The sequence below is a fragment of the Thalassophryne amazonica genome, chromosome 11, assembly GCF_902500255.1.
Source record: "Thalassophryne amazonica chromosome 11, fThaAma1.1, whole genome shotgun sequence".
Classification (NCBI taxonomy): domain Eukaryota; kingdom Metazoa; phylum Chordata; class Actinopteri; order Batrachoidiformes; family Batrachoididae; genus Thalassophryne; species Thalassophryne amazonica.
Window position 1 is genome coordinate 79,921,830 of NC_047113.1, and position 13,428 is coordinate 79,935,257.

General features: G+C 46.4%; 1 protein-coding gene across 1 annotated transcript in view; it reads left to right on the top strand.

The window, feature by feature from the left end:
• The first annotated feature begins 853 nt into the window (after positions 1-853).
• The window catches only part of slc44a1b (solute carrier family 44 member 1b), a 64,094-nt gene continuing 51,519 nt past the window's right edge, over positions 854-13,428 (top strand). The window contains exon 1 of the mRNA XM_034182268.1: positions 854-1,260. Within this exon, the coding sequence (XP_034038159.1) occupies positions 871-1,260 (390 nt within the window). The 5' untranslated portion in view covers positions 854-870. The remainder of the gene's footprint in view (positions 1,261-13,428) is intronic.

Sequence of the window (13,428 nt, forward strand, 5' to 3'; positions counted from 1 at the left end):
CGCTACTGGACCAGAGTAAGGCATACCACCAGGGGTTAAGGACATCAGGAGGGTACTGCGATGCCTCAGAGACAATGGAATAAAACTCAAACCACGGACATGTGATTTTTTCAAACCAGAGGGAGGAGATACCTGGTCAGGATTGTCTCTGCTGAGGGAAGCAAAACAGACCCGGAAGATCGGCAGCAGAGTGAGCGCTGAAAAACAAGCAGCCAGGTGCTGTTGGTCAGAGCAACACTGGGACTCCACAGGCAAAACATCGAGGATTCCTCTTGTATTGTGAGTCCCCTTTATGACCTCCTTAAAGCTCCTTTGAAAGCAGAGACTCAGCAGTACACAAGAAAATGGACAATGAGACAAAAGATCAATGTGCCCTCACGTACTCCTGTTCAGAGTGATGTGCACCAGTCAGCCTGAGAACAGTTAGACACTGTTCAGTTCAGCCTCCTGTTCTTGGTTTTCCAGACTTTACAAAACACAATTCAGTGGTGGTGAGTGATGAAGCAGTGTGTCTGTAATGAAACATGTTTCAGTGGTGGTGAGTGATGAAGCAGTGTCTCTGTCTCACACTGATCAGCCTGGTACAGTTAAGCACAAAAAGCTTTCTGTCCTCGGTGCTGCCTGAGCGGGCTGACACTGCTCCTCCGCTCAGTCTGAGCACTAATACAGGATCAGCAGCACCGTCCAGAAGCAACACCACCAACTGGACCCTCTAGAACCAACATGACTAGCCGGCCCATCTAAAACCAACGCAACTAGCAGGATTCTCTAGAACCAGCACAACCAGCAAGACTTTCTCCAAGCAATACCACCAACTGGACCAGTCAGAACCAATCCAACCAGCATCATCATCCAAAACCAAAACCAGCAATGCAGCCAACTGGACCCTCCAAAACCAATACAACAAACTGGACCCTCCAGAACCAACACAACCAGCAGGATCATCTAGAACCAACAACACAACACAGCAAACTGGACCCTCCAGAACCAACACGATCAGCAGGACCGTCCCAATCCAGCCCAACCAACGTGACTCTCCCACACCAAGACATCAAACTGGAGTTTCCGGAACCAACAAGGAGAGTGCTGCCATCTAGAGCTAGCACGATTAGCAGGACCAAGCAGGGCCAACTGGGTCCTACAGAACCAGCACAACCAGGAGGACCATCCAGAACCACCATGGCCAACAGGAACATCAGCACCATAGAACCCCAGTGGCTGGCTTCAGCCTCACAGCCGCATTTTCACGTGAAGACAAAGGTAAAGTCAGCGTGGGTCTGAAGCCAGACCGGAGAACCTCTTCACTGTTCACTCTTGAAATGGTAGTAGGTTGTGATGTAAAGAGTAAAAATACTACATCAATGATTTGTTTAAATTCGGACACCAACTTCATTATATGCAGTAACATAAATCAACAGTGAGAGAAAAAAACTGAAATAAATATTTAACAAAAACTTCACTCAAACTTAGATGTTTGAATACGTTATGATTGGATGCAAATGGTGATGTGATGATAGTGTTGAAGATGCTGGTGATGATGACATTGATTGTCAACATTATAGTGATGATGGTGATGATTTATGATGATGATAATGATGATGGACCACAATGAGGATGGGGATGATGGAGATGAGAATAATGATGATAATGTTGGTGATGAGAATAGTGGTGATGACGATGGTGATGATGGAAATGAGAAGAGTGATGATAATGATTATGATGATGATAGAGATAGTGATGTGGATGTGATGATGATAGTGATGGTGGTAATGATAACAGACAGTGATGATGTGGATGCCAGTGATGGGGACGAGGATAGTAATGATGGTGATGAGGATATGATGATGAAGATGAAAAGAGTGATGAGGATGGTGAAGATGGAGATGAGAAGAGTAATTATAATGATGGTGATGGGGATGGTGAAGGTGGAGATAAGAACAGTGATGATAATGATGGTGAAGAGGATGGTGAAGATGGAGATGAGAACAGCAGTGATAATGATAGTGATGAGGATATGCTGATAGAAATTAGAACAGTGATTATAATGCTGTGATGGTGAAGATGGAGATGAGAACAGTGATGACAATGATAGTGATGAGAATGGTGATGATGGTGATGACAACAGTGATGATAGAGATGATAACAGTGATGAGAATGGTGATGATGGTGATGACAACAGTGATGATAGAGATGATAACAGTGATGATAATGATAGTGATGAGGAAGGTGAAGATGGAGATGAGAACAGTGATGATGATAGTGATGAGGAGGGTGAAGAAGGAGATGAGACCAGTGATGATGATAGTGATGAGGAAGGTGAAGAAGGAGATGAGAACAGTGATGATAATGATGAGGATATGATTATGGAGATGAGAACAGTGATGATAATGATAGTGATGAGGGTAGTGATGATGGAGATGAGAACAGTGATGATAATGATACTGATGAGGATGGTGAAGATGGAGATGAGAACAGTGATGATAATGAAGGTGAAGATGGAGATGAGAACAGTGATGATAATGATGGTGATGATGGTGAAGATGGAGATGAGAACAGTGATGATGATAGTGATGAGGAAGGTGAAGAAGGAGATGAGAACAGTGATGATAATGATCGTGACAATGACAGTGATGAGGATATGCTGATAGAGATGAGAACAGTGATGATAATGATAGTGATGAGGATGGTGAAGATGGAGATGAGAATAGTGATGATGATAGTGATGAGGAAGGTGAAGAAGGAGATGAGAACAGTGATGATAATGATCATGATCAGGATGGTGAAGATGGACATATGAACAGTGATGATAATGATGAGGATATGATTATGGAGATGAGAACAGTGATGATGATAATGGTGAAGATGGACATAAGAACAGTAATGATAATGATAGTGATGAGGGTGGTGATGATGGAGATGAGTACAGTGATGATAGTGATACTGATGAGAATGGTGAAGATGGAGATGAGAACAGTGATGATAATGAAGGTGAAGATGGAGATGAGAACAGTGATGATAATGGTTGTGATGAGGATGTGATGATGAAGATGAGAACAGTGATGATAATGATGGTGATGATGATGGTGAAGATGGAGATGAGAACAGTGATGATAATGGTTGTGATGAGGATGTGATGATAATGAGAACTGGTGGACCAGGAGGTCTGCTGTCTCCTGGGCCGTAGGGAGCTTCGGGAGGGCCACGAAGTGGGCCGCCTTGGAGAATCGGTCCACTATCGTGAGGATGGTAGTCATGTCCCGGGACGGCGGGAGGCCCGTGACGAAGTCCAGGCCGATGTGGGACCAGGGGCGATGGGGCACAGGTACAGGTAACGGTTGGAGGAGCTCTGGCTTCTGGTGGGATGTAGAGGCGGTTCTTCGGTCCTTTACCTGGGTCCGGGTTCCGTGCCAGGGCCTCCCGGACGGTCTTCTCCACATCCCAGGTGAGGGTGGCCACGATAGTGGACTCAGGTAGTATGGATTCCGGCGGATCCGACAGCTCGGTTTTGACTTCGACTTCATGAACCCGGGACAGAGCATCCAATCTTTGGTTCTTGGTCCCGGGGCGGTAGGTGATCCGGAAGTCAAAACACCCTAAGAACAATGACCAGCGGGCTTGCCTGGGGTTCAGCCGCTTGGCGGTCCTGATATACTCCAGGTTCCGGTGGTGCGTGAAAACCGTAAGTGGTACCGTGGCTCCCTCTAACAGATGTCTCCACTCCTCAAGAGCCTCCTTCACCGCGAGGAGTTCCCGATTGCCCACGTCATAGTTCCGCTCAGCTGGGGTCAACCTGCGTGAGAAATAGGCACAAGGATGGAGAATCTGATCGGACTCCCCGAGTCTGAGGCGTCCACTTCTACCACAAACTGGCGGCTAGGATCGGGCTGTACCAGAACTGGTGCAGTCGAAAACCGGCGTTTCAACTCCCTAAACGCGGCCTTGCACTGATCCGACCAAGTAAATGGTACTTTGGAGGAGCTGTCAGGGGGCTAACTACCTGACTGTAGCCCTTTATGAACCTCCTGTAGAAATTCGCAAAGCCAAGGAACTGTTGCAGCTTCCTACGGCTTGTCGGTTGGGGCCAGTCTCTCACCGCCGGGACCTTGGCCGGATCAGGGGCGACGGAGTTGGAGGAGATTATGAACCCCAGGAAGGACAAAGAAGTGCGGTGGAACTCACACTTCTCGCCCTTCACAAACAGCCGGTTCTCCAACAACCGCTGCAGGACCTGACGTACATGCTGGACATGGGTCTCAGGATCCGGGGAAAAAATGAGAATATCGTCTAGGTATACGAAGACGAATCGGTGCAGGAAGTCCCGCAACCCTGAAACGTCGCGAGGGCATTAGTGAGGCCGAACGGCATGACCAGGTACTCAAAGTGACCTAATGGGGTGTTGAATGCCGTCTTCCACTCATCTCCCTTCCGGCTCCGAACCAGGTGGTAGGCGTTCCTACAACCCCTGGCAAAAATTATGGAATCACCAGCCTCAGAGGATGTTCATTCAGTTGTTTAATTTTGTAGAAAAAAAGCATATCACAGACATGACACAAAACTAAAGTCATTTCAAATGGCAACTTTCTGGCTTTAAGAAACACTATAAGAAATGAAGAAAAAAAGATTGTGGCAGTCAGTAACGGTTACTTTTTTAGACCAACCAGAGGAAAAAATATGGAATCACTCAATTCTGAGGAAAAAATTATGGAATCACCCTGTAAATTTTCATCCCCCAAATTAACACCTGCATCAAATCAGATCTGCTCATTGACATTGACCCTATGCCATGACATTGACCCTATGTGTCTTTTTGCAAGGAATGTTTTTGCAGTTTTTGCTCTATGGCAAGATGCATTATCATCTTGAAAAATGATTTCATCATCCCCAAACATCCTTTCAATTGTCCAAAATATCAACATAAACTTGTGCATTTATTGATGATGTAATGACATCCATCTCCCCAGTGCCTTTACTTGACATGCAGCCCCATATCATCAATGACTGTGGAAATTTACATGTTCTCTTCAGGCAGTCATCTTTATAAATCTCATTGGAAAGGCACCAAACAAAAGTTCCAGCATCATCACCTTGCCCAATGCAGATTCGAGATTCATCACTGAATATGACTTTCATCCAGTCATCCACAGTCCACAATTGCTTTTCCTTAACCCATTGTAACCTTGTTTTTTTCTGTTTAGGTGTTAATGATGCCTTTCGTTTAGCTTTTCTGTATGTAAATCCCATTTCCTTTAGGCGGTTTCTTACAGTTCGGTCACAGACGTTGACTCCAGTTTCCTCCCATTCGTTCCTCATTTGTTTTGTTCCTCATTTGATTTTTGAGACATATTGCTTTAAGTTTTCTCTCTTGATGCTTTGATGTCTTCCTTGGTCTACCAGTATGTTTGCCTTTAACAACCTTCCCATGTTGTTTGTATTTGGTCCAGAGTTTAGACACAGCTGACTGTGAACAACCAACATCTTTTGCAACATTGCGTGATGATTTACTCTCTTTTAAGAGTTTGATAATCCTCTCCTTTGTTTCAATTGACATCTCTCGTGTTGGAGCCATGATTCATGTCAGTCCACTTGGTGCAACAGCTCTCCAAGGTGTGTTCACTCCTTTTTAGATGCAGACTAACGAGCAGATCTGATATGATGCAGGTGTTAGTTTTGGAGATGAAAATTTACAGGGTGATTCCATAATTTTTTCCTCAGAATTGAGTGATTCCATATTTTTTTCCTTTGCTTGGTCTAAAAAAGTAACTGTTACTGACTGCCACAATCTTTTTTCTTGATTTCTCATAGTGTTTCTTAAAGCCAGAAAGTTGCCATTTGAAATGACTTTAGTTTTGTGTCATGTCTGTGATCTGCTTTTTTTCTGCAAAATTAAACAACTGAATGAACATCCTCCGAGGCCGGTGATTCCATAATTTTTGCCAGGGGTTGTAAGATCGAGTTTTGTGAATATTTTGGCTCCATGCAGGGGCGTGAACACCGAATCTAACAGGGGTAGAGGGTATCGGTTGCGGACTGTGATCTCGTTCAGTCCCCTGTAGTCAATGCATGGACGGAGGCCGCCGTCTTTCTTGCCCACAAAAAAGAAACCTGCACCCATCGCGGAGGTGGAGTTCCGGATCAACCCGGCAGCTAACGAGTCCCAGATGTAGGTCTCCATTGATTCATGCTCAGGACGTGAGAGGTTGTACAGCCTGCTGGACGGATACTCAGTGCCTGGGATCAAATCAATGGCGCAATCGTACGGACGGTGTGGGGGAAGAGTGAGTGCCAGATCTTTGCTGAAGACGTCAGCGAGATCGTGGTACTCCTCAGGCACCACCGCAAGATTGGGGGGGACTTTAACCTCCTCGTTAACGGTCAAACCGGGCGGAACCGAAGATCCTGGACATTCCCGGTGACAGGTTTCGCTCCACTGAGCCACAACCCCAGACGGCCAATCAATCCAGGGGTTGTGTTTGATCATCCAAGGGAAGCCCAAAATCACGCGGGAGGTAGAAGGGGTCACATAAAACGCGATCTCCTCCCGATGAGTCCCAGACACTACCAAAGTTACTGGCAGTGTCTTGTGTGTGATTAAAGGGAGAAGGGTGCCATCTAGTGCCCGCACCTTCAATGGCGAAGGAAGCGCCACCAGAGGGAGCCCTACCTCCCTTGCCCATCTGCTGTCCAGCAGATTCCCTTCTGACCCCGTGTCCACCAGTGCGGGGGCCTGAAGGGTTAGATCCCCACTCAGGATCATAACTTGGAGTCATGCAGAAAGACGGGTTTGTCCCACGTGTATTTCTTGGCCCACCCTTAGCCCAGTTTCTAAGAGCGGGCGTTGGTGTTTATCCGTTTGGGGCAGTCTCTCTGCTGATGCTCGTTTGAGCCGCAGATAAAGCACTCTCCGCGGACCAGTCTCCTTTGTCTATTAGTGGCTCTGACTTTAGCCCTGCTCGTGTCCATAGCATCGTCAGCAGGGGGAGCTGTCGCCAAACGGAGCGCTGAGGCAGTGGAGCGTGGGGAGGGCGGTACCTTTTCGGAACCGGAAGGGAGAGGGACGGCGCGTACCCGACCACGCCCTTCGTCTCGCTCCCGACGGCGTTCCTCTAACCGATTGTCTAATCGTATGACCAGATCAATAAGCCCATCTAAATCCCGCGGCTCATCCTTAGCCACCAGATGCTCCTTCAGGACTGACGACAGTCCGTTTATGAAGGCGGCGCGGAGTGCAGCGGTATTCCAGCCGGACCTCGCAGCCGCGATGCGGAAGTCGACCGCATACTCAGCTGCACTCCGACGCCCCTGTCTCATTGACAGCAGCGCCGTAGAAGCAGTCTCGCCTCTGTTTGGGTGATCAAATACTGTTTTTAACTCCCTCACAAACCCAGTATAAGAGGTAAGGAGCTGTGAATTCTGCTCCCAGAGCGCCATAGCCCAGGCGTGTGCCTCGCCTCGAAGCAAATTAATTACATAAGCCACCCTGCTGGCGTCCGACACATACATCACGGGACGCTGTGAAAAGACGAGCGAACACTGCATTAAAAAGTCCGCGCACGTCTCCACACAACCCCCGTACGGCTCTGGGGGACTTATATATGCTTCAGGGGATGGTGGGGGGGGTCGTTGAATGACCAGTGGAATGTCTGTATTCGGCACTGGGTCAGCAGGAGGAGGAGCTGCAGCAGCGCCCTGAGCGCGCGCTTCCACCTGCGAGGTGAGAGCCTCCATCCTGCGATTGAGGATGACGTTCTGCTCGGTCATTAGATCCAGCCGAGCAGTAAAGGCGGTGAGGATTTGCTGCGACTCACCAATCACGCCTCCTGCAGACGCCTGTGCACCCTGCTCTTCCATTGGCTGTTCAACAGATGGTTGACGCCCCTCAGGATCCATGACGATGGCCGAGATATCCTGTTGGGAAAGTGTAATGACACGGACCCACAACAGGGGGCGTAAATGAACGGAGAATAGATGAGTCAAAAATACAACACTTTACTGTTGTGAAATGTGCACAATGAAATACAGACAAATGCAGAATTTGGTTCACAATCAAAATATACAAAGTGATGTGTGGGTAGGCTCGAGGATAGGAGACGTCCGTCCCGAGTACAACCGGATCCCACACGATTTCCACTGCCACTGAACCCGAAGGATATTGGAGCTGCCAAGTCCTGAGTCCCCAGGTGGTCACCATCTCCGACTGTCAGATCTGGTACTGCTGGCAGGAAGCAGAAGACAGAAGTAATGAGTGTGTGAAAAACACACCCAGTAAACAGTCAGCAAGTTCTTCTTGTATTAGTCGGGTGGGAAAGACACCTCCACCTCAAGTACATAGTTTATGCAGAGTCTGTAATCCTACTTAATGAAGTTCGGAGTGAGGAGTGAAGTGCGTCACTCCTCCACCATCCGCGAACCCAGCCTCCAGCTGAAAGTAGCGATCAAGACACCTGCAAACAGTTCAACACACACGAAAACAAGTAACATGCGTCAACACAACAACGGCTGAGACTTTACTGTGAAGGTAGATGATATCTCGGCGACGAGGTGGAGATGTCGTCCGGCTTTTGTGTGTGGGTGATGACCAGGTGATTGGTGACAGCTGTCATAGTTGATGAGTGACAGCTGTCACCCCAGCTGTTCCTGTGAGGCGGCAGCGCCCTCTCGTGCCTGAAGCCCGCACTTCAGGCAGGGCGCCCTCTGGTGGTGGTGGGCCAGCAGTACCTCCTCTTCAGCGGCCCACACAACAGAGAACAGTGATGACGATGGTGATGAGGATGGTGAAGATAGAGATGAGAACAGTGATGATAATGATGATGATGATGATGATAATGGTGAAGATGGACATAAGAATTTAATTTAATTAATTTAATTAGCTTATAATGCGCCAAATCACAGCAAAAGCCATCTCAAGGCACCTTACATAAAACAAGTCAACATAAAATTGAATAAATAATTAAAAATGAATAAAAAAAATTCAAATACATAAATAAAAACAGAAGTAAAAGAATAAAACAAATAAAAATAAAAACTATCCATAAGAAAGAGAATAAAAATAAGTTTTGAGTCTTGACTTAAAAATGTCCACAGACTCAGACTGCCTCACGGTTGCAGGAAGACTGTTCCACAGGGTGGGTGCACGATACGAAAAGGCTCTTTGACCTGCTGACTTCTTCTTCACCCTGAGAACACAGAGAAGTCTCGCATCCTGCGACCACAAAGCCCGGGCCGGCACGTAGAGTTCCACCAGATAAGCCAGATAAGATGGCGCCAATCCATGAACAACCCTATAAGTCAATAGCAAAACCTTAAAATCTGCTCTCACAGAGACAGGGAGCCAGTGCAAAGATGCCAAAACGGGTGTGATATGTTCAGACCTTCTGCTACGTGTCAGACGTCTGGCGGCAGCGTTCTGAACCAGCTGAAGACCCCTAATGCTGGACTGTGGTAACCCTGAAAATAGAACATTACAATAATCTAGTCTAGAAGAAACAAAAGCATGAATCAGGGTCTCAGCATCAGCCATGGACAGGATGGGGCGGATCCTCGCTATATTTCTCAGATGGAAAAAAGCAGTCCTAGTAACATCCCTGATGTGGAGGTCAAAAGACAACGAGGGATCAAAAATTACCCCAAGGTTCCTCATTTTGTCCGTATGATGTATGACACAGGAACCCAGGCTGAGCGCCAGCTGGTCAAACTGATGCCGATGTCTCGCTGGACCAAGAACCATCATTTAAGTCTTATCAAAGTTTAAAAGTAGGAAGTTACTAGACATCCAACTTCTCACTGATAGAAGACAGTCCTCCAGGGATTTTATGGGAGTGAGATTTCCCGCAGTTATCGGCATGTACAACTGAGTATCATCAGCATAACAATGAAAGGCAATCCCAAAACTCCACAGTATACGCCCAAGGGGTGCCACATACAGGGAGAAAAGCAAGGGGCCTAAAACAGATCCCTGTGGAACCCCAAATCTCATGTCAGCAAGGTCAGAGGTAGTGTCATTATACAAGACACATTGAGAATGACTGGACAGATATGACGTCAACCAGGCAAGGGCACTTCCAGTAATCCCAAAAAAACTCTCCAACCTATTGAGCAAAATATGATGATCCACAGTATCAAACGCAGCACGGAAATCTAACAACACCAAAACCGTAGTGGTGTCTGAGTGTGAGTAGTAGTGAGTAGTGGTGTCCATTGCTCGCAGAAGATCATTCACTACATTAGTGAGCGCTGTCTCTGTGGAGTGATATTTCCTAAAAGCAGACTGCAGCGGCTCAAACAGATCATTCTCAGTAAGGTGGTCTATGAGCTGCCGTGAAACCACCTTTTCTAAAATTTTGGAACAGAATGATAGATTTGATATCGGCCTGTAATTTTTCAATACACTAGGGTCAAGATTAGATTTCTTAAGTAATGGTTTAATCACTGCTAATTTAAAACATTTCAGAACAGATCCAGAGGTTAATGACAGATTAATAATTTCCAGCACAGTTGGCCCAAGAGTGGGCCACAGGTCCTTAAACAGTTTTGTTGGTACGGGATCAAATAAACAGGTTGTGCTTTTTGTAGATGCCACAAGTTTTGTCAGCACACCCAATGAAATACTATTAAATTCTGTCAATCTAGGTAACACCTCAATGGTAGCGCCCACCTCCATAGCAGGTTTTAATGGCTGGGCCGAAGCGTGCTGAGATATGCTTAGCCTAATATCTTCTATTTTCTTCTCAAAGAAATCCAAGAAATCCTGTGCTGAAAAGGGAGAACGACTAACAGGTGGCTGCCCGTGAATAAGAAATGCGACCGTGTCAAACAAAAACTTTGAGTTATGTTTGTTTTTACTGATCAACTCAGAGTAATAGGTCCGCTTCGTGGCCTGCATGCTTATAATCTAAAATAGCATCCCGCCACACAAGGCGGAACACCTCTAATTTGGAACAACGCCATTTCCGTTCCAAACCTCTAACCTTCTGCCTGAGGTCACGCACATAATCATTGTACCAAGGTGACTGTGCCTTAGGAGGGTGTGACCTTAAAAGAGGAGGCGCAATCTTATCAAGTCTAGTTTTAAGCGTTAAATTTAGACTATCCGCGAGGCTGTCCACTGATTTAGCATTCTCCAGATTCAAAGCTAAAATATCAGGTAGTCTGGCCTCAAGTTCAGTCATAGTTGAGGTTTTTAATATGACGCTGCAGTTGTAGACAAGGTTGTTGTTCCACTAAACACGGCAGCGTAAATGTAAACCTGATAAGTGAATGGTCAGAGGCTATAGATGCGAGAGGCAAAATGTCAATGTTTGTGACAGCAAACCCACGTGCAAGAACCAGATCCAGGGTATTTCCACTAATGTGTGTTGGGTCCTGAATTGCTGGAATCCTAAAGCATCCACAATTTGCATAAATGATTTGCTGAGGGGATCAGAGGGCTTATTTATATGAATGTTAAAGTCACCAATAATCAAAATGTTATCTGCACTAATTGACAAACTAGAGATGAACACACCAAATTCATCTAAGAAGTCAGAATATGGGCCACGGGGCCTATAAACAGTGACAAAATAACATAGCTGAGCTCCAGTTTTATGACCCTGACAGTACTCATACTTAGCATCATGGGCATAACGGAGAGTCAGATGCTCAAAGGAATTATATTTGTGACCCCCAACAGCTAATAAAGAAAACCTAGATTTGTAAATAAAAGCCACACCCCCGCCTTGCTTCACACCACGAGACACGTGACTAAATGTGTACGCTGGTGGGCAGGCCTCATTCAGAGGAAGGAGAGTTGTGGGTTTGAGCCAGGTTTCACACAAGCCAATCATATCTAAATGATGATCCATGATTAAATCATTAATCAACAATGATTTTGAGGACAGTGATCTGATGTTCAGGAGACCCAGGGTAAGGACCTCAGTGGGGATGACAGTCTCTCTGTTCGGAACCCTGCGAAGCAAGCCCAGGTTCCGAGAGCGCCACTGGCGCACATCAATCCGGCGAAGACGTGGACGGCCGGGCCGACAGTCTTCAGAGCCGACCACACAGGCTCTAACTGGATCCACAAGGCGCCAGGGCAGCACAGATCCTGCCAGAATTCTGTGCACAGCTCGCCCGGAAGCCAAACAGCAGGCCAAACAGAGCTTCAGCTTCACCAGACATCCACTTCATCTCCCACGGCGATAACTGTGCTTTCGGCCGAAAGGCAGCGCAGGAACATGGCACAGAAAAGCCGGCACCTCCGATAAAAATGGGGGCGGAAAGTTCTGTCCACCCGCCGATAACCACACCGCACCACGAACTGGGGGCTGGAGATCCAGCAGAGTGTGATGATGATGGTGATGAGGATGATGAGGATGGAGATGAGAATAGTGATGATGATAGCGGTGAGGATGGTGATGGTGCTGAGAACAGTGATGATAATGAAGGTGAAGATGGAGATGAGAACACTGATGATAATGATAGTGATGAGGAAGGTGAAGATGGAGATGATAACAGTGATGCTAATGTCATGTTTTGGCCCTGGACCTGCTTCGAATCAGGTTTTGTCTCACAGTCTTCATCTGTTTCCCTGTCTTGGTCCTTCTGTCCGGCCCTGAGTGTTTATATTCTGTTTCTTACACTTTAGTCTTGGTTTTATGATCTGTTACACTTCAACCATGTTAAGTTTGGTTCTAGTTTAGTCTCTGTTTCTTATTTAGTCATTCTGTGTTATCAAGTTAGATTTTGAGAATTATCTGTCACACGTCAGCCACCTATTGAGTTCTGTTCTAGTTTAGTCTTCGTCTTTTATTTTCTGGTTATTCAGTCACTCTGTTTTGAGCACATTAGTCCCTCAGGTTTTTCTGTACGCTCCTGCCACATGTTGAGTTCTTCTCTAGTTTAGATCCAGCCTTTAATTTTCTGTTGTTCTGTTCCTGCCTGTTCATTTGTTTATTCTGTTTCTCACATTTGGATTTTAGGTATCATTATTTCCTAATTGTTTAACATTTGTTCTGTCACTGTCACATTCCTCTTTTTGCTGCTTTTGTCTGACACGCCCATCTTTCACTCCACTGTCTCGTCCAGCCACGCCTTCTTTCCTGCACCTACATCTCATCACGCCCAGAATATCCTCTGCTTTTAAACTCGTCTTCCACCACTCACTGTTAATTCGTTGTGCATATTGCCTCGTTCCAAGCCTCTCATTGTTCTGTCATAGTCTGTTTCCTTGCCATGTATGACCCTCGCCTGTTTTGACCTTGCCTTTTGCCTGAGCCAATTAACCTGCTTCTCGGTGCCAAAACCCTGCTCGTTTTTTGACTCCTCTGATACACCTGTTTGCCTGTGCTTGAACTCAGCTCGTTACTGACCACGTCGCTGCCTCATGACCACCTGTACCAACCAACCACTGATGACAGGAAACTAATTTTCCCATAATGCCTTTCGGCATGTTTG